This window comes from Oryzias latipes, chromosome 3 (assembly GCF_002234675.1).
Source record: "Oryzias latipes chromosome 3, ASM223467v1".
NCBI lineage: Eukaryota > Metazoa > Chordata > Actinopteri > Beloniformes > Adrianichthyidae > Oryzias > Oryzias latipes.
In genome coordinates this window covers 27,977,832-27,995,910 of record NC_019861.2, presented here as the reverse complement: position 1 = coordinate 27,995,910, position 18,079 = coordinate 27,977,832, and the positions used below count along the sequence as shown (strand labels likewise).

At 38.5% G+C, this 18,079-nt stretch overlaps 1 protein-coding gene across 2 annotated transcripts in view; it reads left to right on the top strand.

Annotated features, from left to right (window-relative positions):
- cd276 (CD276 molecule) overlaps positions 1-18,079 on the top strand; it is a 75,061-nt gene that overhangs the window by 17,601 nt on the left and 39,381 nt on the right. For both annotated transcript variants that reach the window (XM_004067295.4, XM_023953621.1), the window contains exons 3-4: positions 2,666-3,016; positions 6,112-6,408. In XM_004067295.4, the coding sequence (XP_004067343.1) occupies positions 2,666-3,016; positions 6,112-6,408 (648 nt within the window). The remainder of the gene's footprint in view (positions 1-2,665; positions 3,017-6,111; positions 6,409-18,079) is intronic.

The window sequence follows — 18,079 nt, the reverse complement described above, 5'->3', positions numbered from 1 at the left end:
ATCTCTTTATACAAGATGCAATGTACCCTCTAGTTGGACCCAACCCACCCAGAGACCATATGGATATAATCCCTAATTTCTGAAATTAGACTTTATTACAGTAAACTCTAAGGAGAAATCATGTTTTTTGTACAGACCTTATGGTAAACAATCAAAAACTGTATATGGAGAGTTTCTGTGCCATTTCACATCCTACAATTAAAACATATTGCGCTTTTTACCATGATGTCATCCCCCAATACTCCCTGTAGTGTAATGCAAAATGCTCCCTTAGCTTTTTTACTGCAAATGCAGATCAGTTGCCCTGTTGAAGGTCTCAAGCTACGTACACAGATTCTTGAACATCCTTGAATGTGCTTTTAACATATGGTGTTCACACAGGACTGTTTCTACCTGATACTAGTGCTTGTACTCACAGTTGGAAGAGGCTTGGTGCAAAATGTTAAAGCGGTACAAATCTTGCAAGTCTTGCTCCAGGCTTTTTCTTTCACAGCTCTATTTTCATATGAAAGACCTGGTGTCTTACAATTCCAGTCCAAAAACTGACTTAAAATGTGTGTAGTGACGTGTAAATCCAGGAGATTTGAACGCAGAAGCCCGCATATGCACGTGGTCACATAGACTTTTCATTGGAAGTGGTCGCTCGAATGCAACTAGCCCGGTGTGAACGTAGCATCATTATACAACTGCATACTCCCAGGGTTTTGGAGCTAGAAGTTTGCCACTAGATAAAGAAGAAGATGAACTGGGAGGATGAAGTAATTCTGTCCCTGTCTCTTTGACAGAGTCCGTGTCTTTCTTATTGTATATCCCAGCGCCTCTGTCTGTGTCGCCTTCTTGTTTTTCCTCTGTGTGTGAACTCAGTGGTGTGAGTCATCCCATGCTGGCCAGGGAGGGATTTAATTGCTCTATCTTTTCATCCTGCAACATGCATGTCTCAGCGAGGGCTCTCCCAGTCTGTCCACTCATTTAGAAAAAAATCCCAGACGTGGTTAGGCCACCTTTAAAAACAGCAAAGACACACTGTAGAGATTTGTTCAGACATCCCCAGTGCAAGCAGAACGTTGGGGCTTGCTTCTGCCATGCTCTGCTTTGATAGGTCTTCTGTATCTTGTCCCCCTGCTGGGTGAATGTGGGCACAATATGATACGCGTCCCCCCCTGCTGCCGCAGAAAAGCTTTTGTAATCACGGTTTAAAACAGAAAAGCCTTCTGTTGCTTGCACTGGTGGTGGTTGTGTGTGTATGTGGTGGTGGGGAGTATGACAGAAAATTGTTTTCTGAGAGCCACTTGTTAGTTTGGACACTTTGATTTGTTCAGGGTCAAATGGTGGAGCAACACTCGAAGTCAAAATGAAGTTAAGGCAACCTGTTATTCTGTGATACAGGATTTACTGGAGAGACTTTTTCGGTTTCCCTGTAGGAAAAAAATGAAACATTTTTATGTTAAACGCCTTTATGTCTAACTTATTTGAATTCAAACAGGAATCATCACTTTCAAAGAGATTTTGTGAGCCTTTTGTAGCACAGCATCAATGCTGGGTGCTCCTGATGTATCATAAGAGGATCTGTGGCTTCTTTTCCTTTTTTTCCGTGTAGTTTGAAGGTGAAACATGAGGGGGCACTGTTCTTGCAGTTTATGGGGTTGATGAGGAGAGACCACCAGGCTGGGCCTGGCTGACTGAGATGAAAATAGGGCCGCCTTGACTTACCAATACTCATCCGTATAGCACTCTCAGATGAAAGACTTGTTTGTTGTTAATGGGGAAAGTAATTATTGCACCTCTGCAGCAGGCAAATCTCCTTCACAGCTAAGTGACTCAATACCAACATGTGCTGTGTGATAGACAGAGCTCAAAAAGAGGTGAGGAGGCTAAAATGCCACTGTGATTACAACAATTAGAGAGGCTGAGCATAAAGTAGAATGCATTGCCCGGAGGGCCGACTGGCTTTTTTCCCCTTCTCCTGTGATGCTGATGAGTGTCTCATAGTTGTGTAACATCAGACATGGATCAATGGAGAATGCTGACTCGTGAGAATAGTATGGATGCACTCTAGACTGCTTGATACGGCTACTAATCCCAAATGATTATGCATTGTACACTTAGTGCTCAGCCAACTCTCCACAAGCAGCTCACACACATGCATAAACACAGATGCACACAAAATTCCCTCTGAAATTGCAAAACAAAGCCACTTTTCATTTTCTCTGAAATGTTCAACAGTCGTGCTGCGATCATATTCCTCCAGCACCTTTTGCTAGATTTAACTAAAGATTAAACTAAGGCTACACAGATGTTGTTGCCGCTCCTGCTTAGCTTTGCTGCACTGAGCCATCACCACGAGGCAAAGCCTAAGAACACAAAGAAAGTCCTGAGACTCTGCTCAGATTCCTTTTATTTCTGCCCTCTAACTTTGCAATCCTTGTGTTATCATTCTACACAAAGAGGATTTTTATTAGATTTTCATTCTGCTTCTCCAACTGTTCCCGTGATTTTTTTTTTAACGTTCAGAACACTGTAGTCAATGATAAATCATAGTCATGAATATGTAACGGTAGTTTTATTTGTCCAGATCCTGCTTAGACTACTGTTAACAATAGCTGCATTTTATTTTTTACAAATGTTAGTTGTAATTGGCTAACAAAATGTGTATATCTTTTCACAGCTGTAATGGAACTTCGTGTCCCAGAGCAACCTGTGGTGGCGCTGTATGGGCAGGATGCAATTCTCAACTGCTCCTTCAGCCACCCCAATGTCTTCAACCTATCGGATCTGAGCATCTTCTGGCAGCTAACAGACACCAAGCGCAATGTACACACGTACTCAGAGGGACGCGACCTGCTGGTGGACCAGGCAGAGGGCTTTGCCAACCGGACCAGCCTGTTCCCCACTCAGCTGAAGCTGGGCAATGCTTCGCTGCTGCTAAGCAAGGTGGTGGTGGCGGATGAAGGGAGCTACACCTGCTTTGTCAGGGTGCAGGACTATGGGAGAGCTGCTCTTTTTCTGCAGGTGGCTGGTGAGTCAAGCTGTCAATGTCAATAGCTGCCTTTCCATCACACAATATTATCAAAATTCTAGAAATGGCAACAACAAAAAACAATGTCGCCATTACAGTTTATATTAAACATACATGGGAATAAACATAAAGACCAATTTATGCGATTAGTCATTCAAATACATGGAAATAGATGAACAATACTTTGATTTACAGCAGAATCATTCTAATTCTCTGCCACTGCACTAGCGCTCAACATCATCTATCAAAGAAGACATCTGCGTCTTGTTCTGGCCATGGAATGGCGTAGTGGGAGTGGCTACGGATGGGAAATCATGGTTGGGGATTTTACAGAGGAGCTGTGGATCCAATAATTCCACATGACTCGCTCAACTTTTGATGAGCTGTTTGATGAAGTGGGATCTCCTGTGGCGCCTGCTGGGCAGTGACCAAGGCAGCCAGTTCCTACCAAGAAGTGCATTGCCGTCCAGTTGTTGGTCACGTGACTCCTTTTAATCGAAAAAAAGTTTTCCATTGCAGTTTTCGAAATATGTCAATTTTGATGTGCCGCAAAAAAACAAGCTCCTCCAAGTGCAAAAACGTATTTCCGATAAATACAAGTTTTTTTCATTAGGCAAATTCTTTATCGCAAATCCAATTTGCGCAATTTCATAGTTGACGGAAAAACTATGAAGAACCCAAAACTCAACCAATGGTTGGGCTGCTAAGAAGTTTCAGCAACACTAAAACATTCTTCCAGAATGCAAAAATGCAAATCTTTTAGTTAATTTTCTCAAAACAACAGAACTAAAGTTCTGTGAAAGAGGCCAACATATGTGTGAGGTTTGATTTCCATTTTGGTCTGAAAACATGGATGCTTTTATCACATTACCTCTTTACAAGAGTTTTTTTTTTTCCAGATACATAAGAAATCTAACATCTCATAAAGTAAAGAAAAAAATTGGTAAAGACTTTTCTACATAAAAAGCAAATGCAACCCTGTAGTTTTTTCCAGCTTAACTACCTTATGACCCCTGACATTGTGTACAATATTGTACATTATTAAAATAATATATAACTAATACTATTTTGATGTTTTAATCCGAATGCGGTCCTATTAGCAGACAAAATATGACCGCTGTCTTTGTTTTGATGCAATATTCATGTTAGTTTTTGTTACCCTGCATGATCACAAAGGTGTTATATTTTTCAATAACAGAACACGGTAAAAAAAAAAACATTTTCTCAGAATTATTCCTTCCCATGTCTTTATTAAATCAACCACAGACAGCCCAGCAGAGTTGGAGGTAATTTAGGGTTATTTCTTTGTATGAGATGTAAACAGGTGATAAACAGCTTCCTTCAGGCTTCTAAGGTTTTTTTTCCTCCCTTTTTGTCAATAAGCACTGATTGTACTCCATGTCATGATCAATATCTGTTGACTTTGATTATTAGCTGTTGTCATGGCCAATCAGCCATCACTAACATTTTCTTTGCCGTGCGACTACTTTGCCCTCCTTCACAGCCGAGAGCCTTTCATACGATTCTAAAGCTGCTTTTTACATTTATGCATCTGCTGTGAGATTGCTGCTCTATTCTATTAGAATGAATGAACATTAGGTGGTGTTGGTGAATGCTTTTGTTGATGGACAGTGAAGGAAGAAAGAAAGCGTCCATCAGTGATGAACTGGTGCTGTTTTATGCTATGGACTTGATTATTTTCTGATTTTAGTCAGCATTTACACTTGGTAATTCAGCTTTTCTTCATGATGTGTGAAAAGATAGTAATGCCCCTTGCAAGTGAAACACACAGATGGGGTGTGTGATCGATGCAAAATCTGCTTTAGTGGTGTGATCACACTTTAGTGAAAGAAGCTCAGACAAACTAGTTTCATCCAAACCACAGCTTCTCTCCTTTGTTTGCGGAGCTGGGATTGGTTGAGGGAATACAGCTGAGCCTCCGTCACCTACATGTTTGTCTTACAGCTCAAGGGACTGGATAGGCGTGCTAGCACGCCGAGGCTGAGAACTCACCTCTTACCTCTCATCTCTTTCTTTCTACATCATTTTTTCTCTACAAGCTTAGTTTTCCCAAATCAATTATCCTTTGAGTGCTGGTTCTGGTCTGCACAGCTCCCAAACTCTGCCTAAGATGGTTTTGTTACTGAGAGGGGCTTGGTGGCATGCTTCTTCGGGTGAGGCAGGTGATGTGAAAGACTGTAACATGACAATTTCTCATCGACTGTGGGATTTCTGCACTGTGGAATGCAGAGTAGCAATATCATCAATAATCACGGGTTTATGGAGTGTTTAATTCTCATTGCTTCTGTGCCCTCCCTCCATAACCTCCAATTATATTTGGATCTGCTGTAAAAGTGTTCCCAGTGGTTTTTTAATAATGATGATGCCATTTTTATGCAAAATCAAAAAACGTGTCCTTTTTCTAGGACATAGTTTCTGCAGAGCAGCAGTTGTTCGTTAGAAATTCGCCTCTGTATTGTTGGCGGGACTGTTGTTGACGTGGAGCAACCACACCCCCCTCCTATCATCCATCTGTTTACACACTGTCCCGCTAGTTTACAGCTCCTCACAACCCAAACCTATCATTAGCGGGGCAACAAAAATGGTGAGCAATATCAAAACTATCCAGCTATACAGCTGCCAGATGCCAGCTCGAATAAGGAAAATAAAGACGTTCATGGATCTCTTTGTCTGCAAGTGGATGCATCAGAATGGAGCAGAACAGAGCAGGGAGCTTATGGCCCACCGATTATAGCACCTACGTAACAGCTACAAGCTTTTTCCAATGGCATTTTTCGTCTACTCCTCATTCAGAGATTTGAAAAAAAGAATTATTCAGAAACTCTATTTTAGATTCTTCTTCTTTTCCTTTTGGCATTTCCCTTCAGGGGTCGCCACAGTGAATCAGCTTTCTCCAATTTATCCCTGTATTCTGCATTGTATACTCTAACACCAAACACAATTTTAGATTATCTTTCTTTATATATGTCTTCCATCACCTCAAGAACATGTTCAAAACACCAAAACCATGATTTTCATTGGACTGGGTCTTTAACACTTGATTCCTCACTCTTTTCCTCCTCTTGTTTTCTCAGCGCCGTACACCAAGCCTGTGCTAACCTTACAGCCTGAATCCAACCTGCGGCCAGGCGACAAAGTGGCCCTGACCTGTGTGGCTTACGGAGGCTATCCTGAAGGCAGTGTTGTATGGCAGGATGGGAGCGGCCGCAACCTGACGGAAAACGTCACCGTTTCGCTGGTGGCTAATGAAGAAGGCCTGTTCACTATGACCAGCGTCTTAACAGTTATGTTGGAGCCCAACAGCACATACAGCTGCCAGCTCATCAACCCACTGCTAGGTGAAGACGGCTTCGCCTTTCTCACCATCACAGGTGGGGACGAGTCTTCCCTTAAGGTTTTCAAGCCAGCACTGTCTTTCTTATTCTTGTGGCAAAGTAAACAAGCTAATTTGTATCTCCTGCAGTGTTCAAATGTTACCAGCTCACACTAATCTTGTTGTTAGTCATGCATACACAGGGTCTCTGATTAAATTGTTGTATGCTTTTGGTGAATCAATCACTTAGCTAAATTTCCCCACCGTGGAGGCTTCTTTCTGTGTCTGTTGAAGCTTCAATAAAACTAATGGAAAATAATGAAATGTTGAATTAATGTCAAATCAGCAGAACTTATTGGTTCTGTCCCATTGTTTAATTACATCACAGGATGATTATATCCCCTAGGAAAATCAAATAGCTTTCTAAAACATGGGTTAAAAGATGCTTCACAAAAAAAAATGAAGGTTAAGAAGTAAATTGATTGATTTTGTTGCTGATTTCTGTTGGAATTTGATTAAATAGGAGCCATCTTTGTGTTTTTAAGTGTTATCTGCATTGCTACCTGCATAATAATTGTAGTGTTCTCTTTATCTCCCCGGCAATACCACCACCTAGTCATAATCCTGTCATGTCCCTGTGGCCCTGTTGGTGTCCTCCATGTGTTAAGTGCAATGGAAGTCCAGTGTAAGCTGGGCTGGGTCTCTAATGGGAGCAGCGCTGTGTGAAATGGCTCATAAATAAGTAGAGATGGCCCAGGCCGACTCTGCTTTGGCTGGTGCTGGTGGTCGGCCTGTTGTGGCAGAGGTCAGGGAGTGCTGCTCCACTGGGCTGGGAAATGACTGGGCTGTCTGGAAACAGGATGGCCAATTGGCAGGACTGGATGGAGCAGTAAAAGAGGCCTCTTTAACAATTTGGTTGGGACTTTACGAAAACAGAACCGCTTATCAGTCAGAAGCTGGAACAAATTAAGCAAATTCGGAAAAAGCTATGGAGCAACCTTTAAAGTATCTTATGTACGTCTTTATTTACTTATTTATTTGTATGTACATTTTTTTGAAGCACATTTGATATCTTCACCTTTCATGTCATAAATTTAAATTCAACAATTCTGCAATGACTTTATTTTCTTTTGAAATGGTGAATTAGATTTTTACAGTTGGAGTTGTCCTGATCATTAGAGACTGTCTGAAAACAATCCCAGTAGTGTTCACACTTTAATCTTCCCCTTTGTATCACAGCAGGGATTAAAAGCATAAATTATAAGCAGAAACTTTTAACTGTTCTTTCCCCCAATGATTGTGCAACAGATCAGTGACACGGTTTGAAATATATTGGATAATAAGCTCAAAGAAAAAGTTGATAGAAAATGCATGGCTTTGACTTGCCTCCTCACCTAATTTCTCTTTGTGTCATCAAATGATCATTTTTTTTCTTTCACTGGAGAGCCCACACAGGTGGTCACTTGAATTCACTGTAATATTATAAATAAATTAAAAGTTTCCAGTGTGGCAATAAAATCAACCGTAAAACGCTGAAAATTCTGCACAAAGGAGTAAATAAAACATCAGTTCAAATCAACAGAGAAAATAAAAAAGGAAATGACAAAAGCAATCTGAGACCAAGTGGTAACAACTGAGGCAGTTAAAGCTGGACACGGGAAAATATGGGAAATGATGAAGACGACAAAACAAACTCATCAAGCAAAACAGGATATTTAAGACGTAAACCTGGCTAGTTACATAGCAACTCAGACAAAAACAGAAATAAATACTAATGTCAAATGAATACAAAATAAATAGAACATTGGAAGCAGGAGACAAAAAAGCTAAATCCACACTTTGAGAAGTCAATGAATTTTCCGACAGAAGACTAGTAAAATATTATGGAGAAAGAGGAGGAAAAAAGGGGAGGAAAAGGAAAAATAAATAGCTTGGAGTCTAAAGTGCATTTCAAAAGCCTTCTTCATATTGCGGTTTGGGTAGAATAAAATGTGCTCTTTTAAACAGCATTGTTCCATTTTATATTAATTTTGTAGAGAACAGCAAAACAGCTTGAAGGCCCTAGTGGTTTGTAAATTCTCAGCAAGATGTGTGCGTAGTATAATGGGTTGTAGGGTACATGGTCAGTTGTTTGAAATATAAATGTGTTTGCATCCGTTGTAAAAGTTGTAGGGGTGTGTGCGTGCGTGCGTGCGTGCGTTCTAAGAGTCTCTGCTTTAAGCTCCTTGAGATGACAGGGAGCTACAGGTGGTGGTTCTGCACTGTAGCAGAGGTCTGGACATGTGTTTAATCTGACAAAAGGGTCTTTTTTGTGTGTTTCTGAGATGATGACAGATTAGCTGAGGGGACTGATGCTTAGACGTGAGGAGACCTGCAGCTGGTATTAATGGACAGTCTAGGGAAGGTGCAGCTCCAGTCCTCAAATGAACCGTAGCCTGTCTGCTTGCGTGGGCAGTTGGCTTGTGTACCAACTCCCTGCCATTTTCCTCCCTCCTGTCTGTGTGCAATAAAATGTCAGACACTCCCAGACTATTATTACCACTGTGTTCCTCATTTTAATAGAATTTTTTTTAATCGAGTGGGTTTTTTTTCTGACTCCCTTTTGTATGTATTTTTGGCAATAGATTAAGTGCAGTGTTGCTGTGCGGTTGCTGCTGTGTGCTGCCTGACGGCTGTGCCACTGAACAGCCCCCCTAGCACCAACCCCCCCATTCCGTCTGCCCGCCTTTCAACGGAGATGGCGCCATTTCCACAGCAACTCTGTGCTGGCGCAGCATTTTCAGTGGAAAAGTGTGCTGATGGAGATAGTGGGGAAAGGTAGCAGACAGAGAGATGAGCCAGGGAGATAGATGGAGGGAGCTACAGGGGAAGGGTTAGGAGGGGGGAGAGTTGATGACAGAAAGTAAGATGAAGACAACAGTGTTTGCTGAGCTCAGAGCTGGGGCATTATGGCCTGACAGGCTTAAGATGGACTTGTTGACAAAAAGCGAGACCACCCGCCTCTCTGTTTTCACTGATTTTTACTCTGGCAGCCTTTATCTGGCTTCTAACATGCAGCACAGTGACTCATTTGTTAGCTTCTTTGTAACAGGATTGTGGGGTGTCTTTTTATTTTAGTAGAGAGACTTTTGCAATTGATGCACAAAAGTTAAAATGTCATACTCTTTCCAGTATACGACTGAAGGTAATCTGTTCAATTAACATGTTTGTGTTTTTATTATAATTTTTTCTTTTACTTTAGTTTTTATTTTTGCTGAACAGTGCGGCTCCATCTGTACATAGTCTGTTTCAAACAGAGGTCATTCAAAATTAACCCACACAAAATGAGTTGAGGGCAATACAAAAACCATGTAAAACATTTAAACAATAAAGCCAGAAATTTGCATTTGGCATTTTGTTTTGTTATGAAATGATTTCGTAAAATGTCTTTATCTCTGTTGAACAAAGACAACTAAAAAAAAAAAAGTTTAGGTTTTAAAACTGTAATTCTGCGGCACAGTTGAGACAGAGGAGAAGCTGGTTGCATCAGTTTGTAGAGCAAAAATCTGACTAAAAACTGTTGGAAATAAATGCCTGAATTGGCCTCCTAGGATCCAGTAGTGCATCTAGTGTGACAAACAGGACATGGTCTTCTGTTAGCAGAGCTAAGTAAACTTGAGTGTTGTGTGCCTTTCTAAGCTATAAAACATTATCAGTGTGGATGATGGAACCCAAAAGGGAGCCTGTGCATGTTGAGTAGCAAATATCCAGTACTTGAGGTACTCCTCATGGGTTGGTGGTAGGAATGCCACAATTCTTGACCAAAAGCGAAACGGGGGAAAGGGAATCGTTTCATCCTTTCCTGAATATCAGGGTGTTTACGTTGAAAGAGTCAAACAATTTTTATGCTGAATTTAAGAAGGATTTACCGGTAATATTTACTATTTAATTGAAGTACACCAGGCTTATTACGAGCCAACTGAAAGGCTTTTCTTCATTATTACTAGTTTATCAGAAGAAAGAAAATTCTGAATTTGTATTTATTTGTTGTTATTTTGTGATACACAAATGATATATCGAACCGAAACACAACCGTGACCCGAAAAACGAGGTTTGAACCAAATCGTGGGTAAAGTGAATTGTTGCATCCCTAGTGGTGTGATCAAAACCACAGAAACTGTTGATCTATAGTAGGACTACATTAAAAACTATAAAAGATAATCAAATCTGCTTTACTGCCAGTTTTGAAGGATCTTTAGGTCTTGTTTTATTATCTTTAACCAACAATAGAATATATATCATTGTGTTCATTTGTTTCTGCATTTAATTCCAGGCAAAATCATCCACCATTCAACTCATCTGTCAACATAAATAAATTGATGCCAATGGAATTTGGGAGTTCGGTGTTTGAATGTGCACCCCACCTAAGATGTTCAATGACCTAATCCATCCACAATTTTTTCAATTTCAAGTGGGACAACTTTCAGAATCTATGACTAATATTGTACAAAAATGTAAATTAGGTTTTATTTGGTATAACTGCTGTATTTAATATCATTTAGTTTTAATAATTCTGCATTAGTATCACAGTACCATTAGTTTTAGCATTGTTCTACCACTTAGTATTTTAGAATACATCTGCTATTAAGAAAGATTATTGACTCAGTAGTGATTTAGAAGACCCTCCATTATGTCTGCAAGGAAACTGAAGCCTTTCAACACCTTCTCACTTTGACTTGCTTTTTCAAAATCTGTGTTCAGAATTTACAAATGTCTTGATAAGGCCAGCAAAAAAATAAGACAAAGAAATACAATCCGCATGCCCAGATGGCACCATTTTCCCTTTATTGACCACAATTGTTTGATTTAGTATTCACATCCCTAAGCACATGCGGGTGGGTTGTAAGGCTTAAGACTTTTAACAGTGGAGATTCTCCTAATTGTGTTTGTTTGGCTTAACAAAATAAGTAACTGAGTCCTTTTATTTTGTCAGGAGGCTATCAAATCCACTCTGTCAGCTGTCAGAGATTCTTGCCAGCTCTGCTTTGCTGCTACTGTGTGTTTTGAATCTCTTGGAGCCCAGTCGGTCTCAAAAATTGCTCTTTCAGCTCACTCCTATAAAGGGTTCTTGGGTAAAAGTAAACATGCTTGTTAAGAATTTAAGTTTGCTCTCCCTCTCTGCTAAGACCACATGCCGCTTTTACGCATCAGCTTCTTTTAGAATGCCTTTGCTCGTTCACTGTACTTCAGGTTCAACGCTGTTTTTGTCTGCTGTATTTCCCCAAGGAGAATGTTTATTACTGTGTGATTGTGAGGCACGTGGTTTCTAAACCTCAGCTTCACTGGGAAAATCAAGGTTAAAAGCAACTTTAATTGCCTTGTAAACAGTGACCTTTGTCATGAAGATGGATTTTACCAGTCTGAGAACCTGAATTCATTTATTCAGGTTTAAGCACAGCAGCAGACTTTTGCTTTCATACTTGTCCCTGTCTTGGTTATATCATCACAATCTAATACTGATGTCATCTGTACACGTAATGCAACAGCTTTTTTTTTTGTTACAGTTGTGTTTTTTTACATACATTTTCCCTAAAGACTGCACATACTTCCTGGCAGCCTGAAGCCTTTTTGTTTCAGTTCTATTAGACATTTTCCAAATGTTATATAAGAATGTTGCATCCAGTACGGACTGAGCTGTTTTCTTAGAAGAATAAAGCCTCATGATAGCACAGCATCCATTGGTTTAAGGCACTCAAAATCTGTTCTTCACCAGGATATCTTACCCAGCGTATGGTCACACATCTAATAAGTTATTCAGCATCAGGCTTTGCACTCTTGTCCTCCATAACAAACCACTTTGCAGATTTTTGTTCTCCCTGAACAAGGACTAATTCAAATGTAATTAACAAAGCCTTCAGAGAAACGGCAAACAGTATAAATGGATCTGTTGTCAGTGGAGCTGCAAGCAGGCAACCTTCTCACAAGCACTGTATAAATTAGCGCCCAGTGCACAAATAGGTCTTTTTCTTGCTGAATGCACGCCGTGTCTTATCATGAACCCAGCCCAGTTTGTGAAAACAATCAGCAGACTGATGAAGTAGGTTTACTATCTAAAATAAATACAGGTATGCAGCAACCACACCATTGTGAGCACATTATTCTTATCAGGATTAATAAATGGGGGCCACTTGCTGCTGTCACCGCTCTAAAGACACGTGGATGTCCTCCACTGGGTCTTCATTATTGCAAATTTTATCCTTGAATTATGTCCAGAGCAATGTGATTTGTCATGCTTGCAGTCTTTCTGTCAGCAGCTCAGAAACACTGCAAGGTTAAGTTCAGTTGCTGTCAGTTCTAGCTTTATGCCGCCCCATTAGAGTCCTTCGCTAAGCGAGAAAATCCGAGCTTCTCTCTTTTGTGCAAAGATTCATTTTCCCTTGTTTTATTTCAGACACTACCTTGTCAAATGTTTGGTCTGAAAATCTTTTAGAACTAACTGGTAATGTTCTTGGCTACAATCAAAAGCTACTTTTTTTTCTTTCTTTATCTTTGACAGTATTATTTCCTTAAGGACCTTAAAATAGAATCAATTCTTTCTTTATCTGGAAAACCAAACTTTTGGAGCCCCTATATTTTTTGTTAAAATAGAGTTTGCCTGTACATGATATGTATTTTAATATGTCCTTACATTATATCCTGTCCTAGCAGAAAAAATAAAATAAAATAAAGGTATGGGTTTTAGAGGAATACATTTTAGTTTCATTTGTTGCTGCACTATTTCAAGTGTCATACTTTGAACAGAAAAATAAAAACCTCAGCATATTTCATCCTACTCCCTCAGGATATGCAGGCAACTCTACAGTTGATTGTCATTTGTTCTCCAAATTAAAAAACAAAGAATTGTAATAAAAAAAAGAAATACTCGCTAGATTCCTTTGCATAGATGACCCCTCTGAATCATGTTTTGGGCTTCCATTTTGTATTGATTTATTCGTCCAGGAATACTAAAATGTTTGGCTTCACTTGATATCTTTTCTCAGAAGCAAAGTCAAAACTATTAGTCATTAAATTATGTCATGACATTACATGCTGGCATGCCGTTTCAGGTAGCTAACTGTTTTTATCAAAAATGTCCACATGAATAAAGCTAATACCATGATACAATTGTATATAGAGGAGTTAAGGGCTCCGCATGCTTTGGAAAACAGAGGTGTTTGTTGGCCTGCTCAATAGAGATTTTTGATCAAGTTTGTTTTGGTTGAAAAATGTCATCTTCTCTCTCGTACTGCAAAGAAGTTGATGTAGGGCACTCCCAATGCAGCGTACGTCATTTGCTCTAAGTGTAACATCAATACAGCAAAAATAAAGGAATGCCGCAGCATGATGCCAATGAGAAGTTTGGCAGTTTTTGCAGTATTGGAGAAAGTAAGAAGACCAAACATTGGAAAGGAAAAAAAAGATTTTTTTTTTTTTTTATAAGAAAACGACTGAACTTAGATTGTGTCCTTAAAGATCTGATCCCTTCATTGAGTGAGCAATGACGGTGTGGATGAACAAAAGTGAACAACCCAGTACTTTACTTTTTTAACCCCACTTGTTCTCACCTGAAGAACAAGAGAAGAAGGGATGTGTGGAGAATAAGCTGCAGGAACTCCAACAGCAAGGCTGTGGGAAGACATCATTTATTTTCATGGGGTGGGACAATATTCTCGGTTCTTGGGGAGTATGAGCTGACCTTTACTTTTGCAGCAGACTCCTAATGATCGATTGAGTAACTGCATGTTTAAGTACTTCCATTATGGATTTCTTTTCCAAACTGGAGACTGCCCTTCCTATACTAAGTATTTCACACTTGCAAGAAAAAAATATGGTGTGTTTGCATGCATAGACTACATTGGAGCGGACACGTTTTGTTTGTCTAGATGGTTACGTCAGTGTGACACACAGTTACTTACTCAAAAGCAGACACAACTTTGTCATTTGTGTTACTTTTTTATTTAATTCCAGTAGAGATGAATAAAAAGGACTTTTGTCAGTGATTGTGTTGGAACCAGTGGGGGCTCCATAGTGGACGTTTCACTCAGCCCCCTGTTAATCCTGTAAGAGGGATTGGTTTCAGGAAGCCTGGCATCGGCTTTTAGATTCCTAACATAAAATCATGTTAGCTTCAGCTTTCCAGAGAAATTGGGAGACCAGCCACCAAAAAAAAACAAAACAAAAAAAAAAAAACACTGGGCACACCTTCAGAGTTTGGCTTTTGAATTATTCAGGTCATTCATTTGATGTTTAAACTCCCCCACTGATAGTGCTATGAGTTATTGTCCTGCTAAGGATGTTTGCAAATTCAGTAAATTGCTTTGTTCAGTGGTTGCAAACAGTCCAAATTAGTAGCTGGCAAAACAAAGAGGGCATTGTCTACTGGTTCAGGTAGACGTCAGAGTAGATCCTTAAGGATCAATTTCTATTCTTTTTAAAGCAAGTAGAGAGCTATAACCAATTAATTCATGTAAAATAAAAGTTCAGAATATGCTCCGTGTCTCGTCTGCCAGAGGACAGCAGTTTCAAACAGCTGTATCGGTCAACGACCTTGTCTCCACGTCTTGACAGTTTGGCTTGGGAATGCAGAGGTATCCACAGGCTCACTGCTTGATAGGAAGCTCAACAGTAATGAAGCTTCCAAGCCCTGGGGTCAAATATTACAGTGATGTCTACAATTAAGTTGTGTGGCCCTTTTTATTGGTCCAAGTTTGAATTTACAGCAGCTTTCCAATTACTTACACAGCCCTCAAGACAAATTGATATTTTGCTGCTAGCTTGAATTTTGCAGCTACATCCGTCTCCTTGACAAAATGCAGTCTGTTACTAAATTGTCCAAAAAGAAGCTCAAAAAACCTTCTTACCCTATTAAAGTTGTCAGATATGGTTCATGTTATCAATCTTCAGACATGTTTCCACAGCTAAGAGTGACTTGGTCAGTGCCACAGCGAGCTTTTAACACCTGCTTTACATCTGCTGCTGTGAAATAGATAGACATTTGCAACTAGACTACATTTCAAGTTGTCAGTATTATATCTAGAAACAACAAAAAACAGACTCCAACCCTGGAAAAAAAGTGCTGTTTGAATTACATTCAAACTGTATTCTCACAGTTTAGTAAAGTTTCAAAAGTTAGTTTTTTTTTTTTTAATGGCAAAGTCTTTGACTGTATTTTCACTCAAAAACTCAAAGAAACCCCAAGAAATATACATATTTGGCATAATAGGTCATCTTTTTAACCTGGATAAAAAATGCTTAAACATATATGCTTATACACATTGTTTTGAATTTCAATTTTTACTGAAAAAAATGTTACTATATGAGCGAAAAATCAGTGGCGTTATTTTACAGTTCATCCCATAGAGACACATCTGCTTACGTAGAAATGATGTTTAGATAGGATCTTGGCATTCGATTTATTTAAAGGTTTGGTAACACTTTATATTAAGATTCCTTAACAAGCTTTGTTAACACATTAACAAGCATTATAAAAGAATTTATAGGGTGTTAGTAAGACATTTATTAGTACAATAAGTCTAATAAGGTTTATTAAATTACTTAGTTAACACATTTACAAGCATTATTATTAGGATGTTTTCAAGATGTTAATGATGCATTTACTGATATTATAGGTGCCTAACAAATTTGTCAGTGTTAATAAGCTTAATAAGATTTATTAACAACCTTTGTTAACAAATTAAGAAGTATTTTTATTGTTTGGGGTTCTAGTAAGATATTTATTAGCATTATAGATGTCTCACACAAACCTAAGTGTTCATAGGCTTAATAAGTTTTATTAACTAACTTAACAAATTAATAGGCTTTATTAATGTGTCAGATGCTAGTAAGATATTTATTAGCATTATAGATGTCTTGTAAATACCTGAAAGTGTTAATAAGATTTATTAACATCTAAAATCAGACCATTGTCTTCTGAATCCATATTACTAAACTGCTTATAAGCTTTACAAATGTATTAATTAACTTTGTTAATAGTTTATTAATTGTTTTGCAGCACCTCATCTAAAGTGTGGACGTTTTTTAGCACAAACAACCACAAAGCATAAAGATTGTAAAAAGAACTTTATGACATTAAATCAGACTAAACATACACAAATCGTTCTGTAAAAGATATATAATAATTTAATTCAGAAAAATATTTTTTTTTTTTAAAAACATATATACTGGTGTCGGATTATGCTAGCATCATAGCTAATAAGGATAAAGTATTAGCATCTATCCTGAGTGAAACATTCATAGCAAATCCCATCACCAGGAGACAATTCTCTGCATTCACTGCAACTGCATTTAACCACTGTTGCCTTGCTTCAAAGTCCACAAGAAAGTTGCACAAGCCAGTCATTTTTGAAGACCGAAGACAATAAACCTACAGGAGCCATGCTAAAGCTAACACGCTAACCTGCCCATCGAATCAAAGATGGGCAGGTTAACTAATGTCACCATTGGCTAATGAATCTGTCAATCAAACTCATCAGCAAAACAGGCATGCTCACTTTCAGCCAATTGAATGGCCTCTTAGACTTTGCTTTCACACAGGTGACGAAAGAAGCCCCGCCCATCTTTGATTCTGTACCGGTCGGTCGTTAGCGTGTTAGCTTTAGCATGGCTCCTGTAGGTTTATTGTCTTCGTTCTTCAAAAATGACTGGCTTGTGCAACTTTCTTGTGGACTTTGAAGCAAGGCAACAGTGGTTGAATGAAGTTGGCATTGAATGCAGAGAATTGTCTCCTGGTGATGGGATTAGCAATGAATGTTTCACTCAGGATAGATGCTAATACTTTATCCTTATTAGCTATGATGGTAGCATAATCCGACACCAGTATATATGTTTTTTTTTAAAAATATATTTTTCTGAATTAAATTATTATATATATTTTACAGAACGATTTGTGTATGTTTAGTCTGATTTAATGTCATAAAGTTCTTTTTACAATCTTTATGCTTTGTGGTTGTTTGTGCTTAAAAACGTCCACACTTTAGATGAGGTGCTGCAAAACAATTAATAAACTATTAACAAAGTTAATTAATACATTTGTAAAGCTTATAAGCAGTTTAGTAATATGGATTCAGAAGACAATGGTCTGACTTTAGATGTTAATAAATCTTATTAACACTTTCAGGTATTTGCAAGACATCTATAATGCTAATAAATATCTTACTAGCATCTGACACATTAATAAAGCCTATTAATTTGATAAGTTAGTTAATACAACTTATTAAGCTTATGAACACTTAGGCTTGTGTCAGGCGTCTATAATGCTAATAAATATCTTACTAGAACCCCAAACAATAAAAATACATCTTAATTTGTTAACAAAGGTTGTTAATAAATCTTATTAAGCTTATTAACACTGACAAATTTGTTAGGCACCTATAATATCAGTAAATGCATCATTAACATCTTGAAAACATCCTAATAATAATGCTTGTAAATGTGTTAACTAAGTAATTTAATAAACCTTATTAGACTTATTGTACTAATAAATGTCTTACTAACACCCTATAAATTCATTTATAATGCTTGTTAATGTGTTAACAAAGCTTGTTAAGGAATCTTAATATAAAGTGTTACCAAAGGTTTTTACAAAAACAAAACGACATTCTTAAAAATGGGAAAGTTGCAAATGGAAATTGTGCATGTTCTCCAAAAAGTTCATCAAGCATCAAAACAGAAAGTAGGGAAGTTTGTAAAGA